Source organism: Aplysia californica, unplaced genomic scaffold, assembly GCF_000002075.1.
Source record: "Aplysia californica isolate F4 #8 unplaced genomic scaffold, AplCal3.0 scaffold00688, whole genome shotgun sequence".
In the NCBI taxonomy this organism is placed as follows: domain Eukaryota; kingdom Metazoa; phylum Mollusca; class Gastropoda; order Aplysiida; family Aplysiidae; genus Aplysia; species Aplysia californica.
The window spans coordinates 350,624-354,368 of record NW_004797958.1 but is presented as its reverse complement, the minus strand read 5'-3'; the positions used below and the strand labels follow the sequence as shown (position 1 = coordinate 354,368).

General features: G+C 38.4%; 1 protein-coding gene across 1 annotated transcript in view; it reads left to right on the top strand.

Annotated features, from left to right (window-relative positions):
* Positions 1-3,745, top strand: part of LOC101855446 (glutamyl aminopeptidase) — a gene marked incomplete at its 5' end in the record, with an annotated part of 25,988 nt that overhangs the window by 704 nt on the left and 21,539 nt on the right. The window contains 2 exon segments of the mRNA XM_013088122.2: positions 1,734-2,008; positions 3,136-3,283. Coding sequence (XP_012943576.1) covers positions 1,734-2,008; positions 3,136-3,283 — 423 coding nt within the window.

Here is a 3,745-nt window from a genome sequence, read left to right as displayed (position 1 = left end):
TTAGGTCTTGGAGGGAAAAGGGTGGCTCTGATGTCATTTTGGGCTGTGCAGTGGAACAGGTGATGATCCACAGTCTCATATGCGTAGTTACACAAGGTTCACATGAGGGGTAGTTCTGGTTTATTCTGTTCAGGTGGAAGTTGAGCTCTATGTTCTGTTCGTATTTATAGCTTTAATGCTGCGAATTTCCATTTTCTAAAAAAATGCTCAATGTGCATTACATTACACCACTGTATCTCCAATGTTTTTCACACAACCTTACTCATTTTTCTTACAACAGTGATGATATTTTGCTGAGTGGAGTATGTAGGTACTTGCTTGGGAACAGCCCTCGGATGTTGTCAAAAAATGAGCAAAGAAAAAAATCACTATTTTTAACTATGAATTTGCTAACAGCAGCCAGGAATTTTGATTTGATTTTTTTATGTGCACTTTTGCCACATCTTGTGAAAAATATCTGCGGAAAAACTATCTTTTTTTTTCATTGATTTGTTATATCCGACTGTGATAATAAAAAGTTAGACAGCCTCCAAAATGTCAAAGAGAACGTTAGATGGTGACCTGAAATAGGTGAATGTCGCGAACAGTGTCAGTTTCATGCAGAAAAAACTCAAAGGGGGGTGGAGGGGAAGTGGTCACATATACAGTTGATTGTCTTGGACAGGTGGTCATTAGAGCAGGCTTGACTTTATCTTCATTTTTAGTGATCTGTTGTATCTAACTCTGATAGTAATGTATGTATTATATGTTGTATCTAACTCTGATAGTAATGTATGTATTATATGTTGTATCTAACTCTGATAGTACTACACCTATTATATGTTTCTAAATTGCCTTCTTGTATAGCTCATTATATGTTTCTGAATCGTTATCTTTCCTGATTAGCTCAAATGATCTGTAATGTCTAAGTCTGATAGTAATACACCTATTACATGTTTCTGAACCGCCTTAAATTCTTGTATAGCTTAAATTATCTGTAATGTCTAACTCTGATAGTAATACACCTATTACATGTTTCTGAACCGCCTTAAATTCTTGTATAGCTTAAATGATCTGTAATGTCTAACTCTGATAGTAATACACGTATTATATGTTTCTGAACCGTCTTCTTGTATAGCTCAAATGTTCTGTAATGTCTAAGTCTGATAGTAATGCATACATGTATACTATATTATGTTTCTGAATCGCCTTCTTCCTTATATAGTTCAAATGGTCTGTAACGTCTAACTCTGGCAGTGATATTATATCTTATTATAAAGTAATATGTTTCTGCGTTGCCTTCTTCCTCGTTTAGCTCAAATGATCTGTAGTGTCTAACTCTATTATAAGATTCTGAATCGCCTTCTTTTTTTTTTGCTCCAGTGATCTGTTATGTCTAACTTTTTTTTCTTTTTTTTTTTTTGGTAAGTGTTTTACGGCATTCACAACTGCTTAAGGTCATATGATGACCGTGCTATGTCCAACTTTGATAATAACACATGTAATATGTTATTGAATCGCCTTCTTGTTTAGCTCCAGTAGCCTACTAGTGATCTATTAGGTCCAGCTCTGATAGCAAGACATCTGTTATACCTAACTGTGACATTGATACACATAAAATGTTTCTGAATCGCCTTCTTGTTTAGCACCTGTACTAGTGATCTATTATGTCTAGCTCTAATAGCAAGACATCTGTTATACCTAACTGTGATATTGATACTCGTAAAATGTTTTGGAATCCCCTTCTTGTATAGCTCCAAGTCCATCGACCGACAAAGTTCATCCTGATCCACGTGCACACAGACTACATGAACGTAACGTCCGCCGAAGTGAAGGACAACTCGACGCAGGCGCCGGTCAGTATACGCAGGACTTTCGTCTACAAGCCGAATGAGTTCTACGTCATTGAGATGTCGGAAACCATCAGCTCTCCCGTGATGGTCGAGCTGCAGTTTGAGGGATCCATGACCAAGACAATTGTCGGCATTTATAAAGGGACGTATCTGAACACAGCCACCAACCAGACAAGGTTTATTCGCCAGTTTTTCTTTTCTTGGTTTTTTTTTCGTGTGTGTGTGTGTTTACAGTGTTGTTGTTGTTGTTTTTTTAATGAAAATAACATATAATTTAATTTTTTAATTATATGTATATCTACACATGTGTTTTTACCATTTCTGTACAGCGAAGAAAAACTTCCCACTGGGACAAAAAAAGTATCTTTGTTTCTATCTAATCTCGTGTTTATTTTGGTTTAGTTTGGGAGGGGGAAGGGGGGGGGGGTTCATGACTATCAAATTATACTTGCTGTTTTGGGGTTGAGGTTGGTTTATTCAGTCAAAAGATTTTTAGGTGTTTAGGTGTTCTGATGTACTATTTTCTGAAACTGTGGTTTAGTTCTGCCTTGATTACTTTGGTCCATGTGCAGTTTAAGGGATCTATGACCAAGACAAAAAATTAATGTCAGCATTTCTAAAGGTATGTATCTTAAATCAGCCACCAATGAGACCAGGTTTGCAGAGAAATTTTTGTGTTGTTGTTTTTGGGGGGTTTTTTGTGGGGTTTTTTAATTCTCCCGACTCTGGTATCAAAGTTGGGTTTCAAGTGTGCAATAGGCATGCCCACTGCACCACAATACTAGTCTTTGATTTTTTGTTGTTGTTTTATAGCTCTGTTTTTGTTTGGAGTTTTTTTATGACTATTGCTTGTTTTTATTGATTGAAGTATCCATTTTTTCTGTTGTGCTATTTTCTGAAACTGTGGGGGTTTTTTGCCTGAATTACTTTGATACTTTGACAACACATACTCGTATTGTTTCGGATTGAGCTTAAGATGATTTTTGTGTCTTGAGGGGAATAAAAATAAGATATTATTAAATATTCTTTTTAAAAAGGTGGGGGGAGGGGGGTAAACTTAAAAATGAAATTAAAGTTTAACATGAGCTTTATCTTAAAAGTAAGTTTTCCTCGGGATTAGATATGACTAACAAATTTCTAGGAAGTAATAAATAAAATAGGCACATGAGCAATCCTATGTGCAGCTGATAGCACTTTAAAGACAGCTGTAATAGTTGTTATTGAATTGAATTTTATTTCCTCTTTACACTTCATCAATTATCCTCGGTTTTTTCTCTTCAACGTTATTCTATTCTCTGCACAGACACCTAGCGGCCTCCAAGTTTGAGCCCACTTTTGCCCGGCAAGCCTTCCCATGTTTTGACGAGCCAGACATCAAGGCAGAATACAGCATCACTTTGCTTCATCGGCCTGGCTATGTCGCTCTCTCCAACATGCCAAATACAGGAGAGGTAAGATTGATCAAGTGGTAAGTGAGTGGGAGAGGGGGAGAAGAAGGGGAGGGGTGGCGGGCAAGGAAGGAGGGAGGAAGACGGAGACAGGGGGAAGAAAAGAGAGAGAAGAGAGAAAGAAAGAGGAAAGCCGACAAACAAACAGGCAGATAGAGACAATGGTGGGGAGAGAGAGAAAGAAAGGGAGGGAGGGAGACAGACAGAGAGAAACAGAGAGAGAAGCTTACAGACAGGCAGACAAACAGGCAGACAGACAGAGTGCAGCATCACTTTCCTTCATCGGCCAAGCGACGTCACTCTCTCTTCAACATGCCACGGACAGGAGAGGTAAGATTGATCAAGTGGTGAGTGAGAGAGAGGTGGAGGGAGTATAAAGGGAAACAGAGAGGGGGGAGGCAAGGAGTGGGGAAGACAGAGGGAGAGCAAGGGAGATAGAGAGTAAAGAAGGAGGAGAGAGAGAGA